At 48.9% G+C, this 1,322-nt stretch overlaps 1 protein-coding gene across 1 annotated transcript in view; it reads right to left on the bottom strand.

Annotated features, from left to right (window-relative positions):
* The window catches only part of AURANDRAFT_68069 (hypothetical protein), a gene marked incomplete at both ends in the record, with an annotated part of 2,259 nt that extends 1,291 nt beyond the window's left edge, over positions 1-968 (bottom strand). Inside the window, 3 exons of the mRNA XM_009043697.1 lie at positions 16-159; positions 388-516; positions 570-968. Coding sequence (XP_009041945.1) covers positions 16-159; positions 388-516; positions 570-968 — 672 coding nt within the window. The remainder of the gene's footprint in view (positions 1-15; positions 160-387; positions 517-569) is intronic.
* Positions 969-1,322: the final 354 nt, after the last annotated feature.

Below are 1,322 nucleotides of genomic sequence, written 5' to 3' on the forward strand. Positions count from 1 at the left end.
TTGGCAACCTGCCACTCTGTGACAATGGGCAAAATCACTAGCGGTGACCTTGAACAAATGTTGATCATAAGTCTCGGAAATTCCGGGTGGAGCGAGAGTCCAGCCCCAAACAATCTTGCTCTCTGGGTCGAGCTGAATCATCTCTGTTTCGTTGAAAGCCTTTGCTATGAAACCGTCGACTGGCTTCCCTCCACCTTCGGCTTGTTTCCGCGCATATTTTTGTCTTTCAGCCCAAGACGATTTACATAACTTTATATACTCACTTTTGAATTGCTCTGGCGTTTTAATTACAAGTTCGCAATGCCAACCCAATTGCTCGAACGCCGCCACAAGGCAGGGTAGTAAGTGCAGCATCTCCTCAGGTGGTGCACCTACTATCCATGCTACATAGTCCTGCTTGAACCTCCCTAACCACGAGTCACATAAAGTCCGATGGACTTTCGGTTGCAGGTGCTCCCTTAGAACTGTTGACGAGAAAGTTTTTGTGTTTATCTGATGGCCGAGGTGTGCTACAACCTATGGAAGAAATGGTCATAAACTTTTTTGAAAAAAAGGGGGGGGCTATTCACTGGGAACAGGTCGATATTCTTGTACGCAATGGAGCCTTTCTGTTTCGTCCTCTTGAGATCGGTACGTGTGCATTGCTGGTCAGTGCATTGTGAGCACTTCCAATCCCGTGCTTTTGAGTCATACTTGAAAATGATGGAACAACATTGTGATTCACAACCATACTTTGTGATTCGCTTGGTCTCTTCATCATGCGCCGCCTGCTCTCCTGCTGGGTCATTGTGCGGTGTCTCGTTTAGTCGGCGTTTTTCCTCTTTTGCTTGAAACTGTACATCAGTCAAATAGGCCCCTTGGCAGTAGCACCAGAAGTACATTACGTTGTCGCTTTTTTTACTGTGGCAGAGTAGGCGCCGCTTCTCGAAGTGTCCATGCACCTTCAGATCCACCTCCATGCGGGCCATCGCGGTAGTACCTAAAACTACATCTTGTAGGTCTTTCAGATCCGCTGCTTTGATCCCAAGGGAGCTGAACTTTGCATCATCCTCAGCATTTATTGTTTTTTGCTGATGCTGATGTTTTTTGTTGCTCCTTTTCGCTGCAGCTTTTCGTTTACATTGCGCTTGCCTTGCATTCATAGCATCATCATCCTCATCATCCTCTTCCGCAGCATGATCACCATCTTCCGCGGGAGCAGCACCATCTTCCGCGGGAGCAGCACCATCATCCCCCTCGGAAGCCTCGGCATCATCATCCCCCTTGGAAGCCTCGGCATGCGCAGCCTCGGCATGCGCAGCCCGACACTCAGCCAACGCCGA

Source organism: Aureococcus anophagefferens (genome assembly GCF_000186865.1).
Source record: "Aureococcus anophagefferens unplaced genomic scaffold AURANscaffold_62, whole genome shotgun sequence".
Classification (NCBI taxonomy): domain Eukaryota; class Pelagophyceae; order Pelagomonadales; family Pelagomonadaceae; genus Aureococcus; species Aureococcus anophagefferens.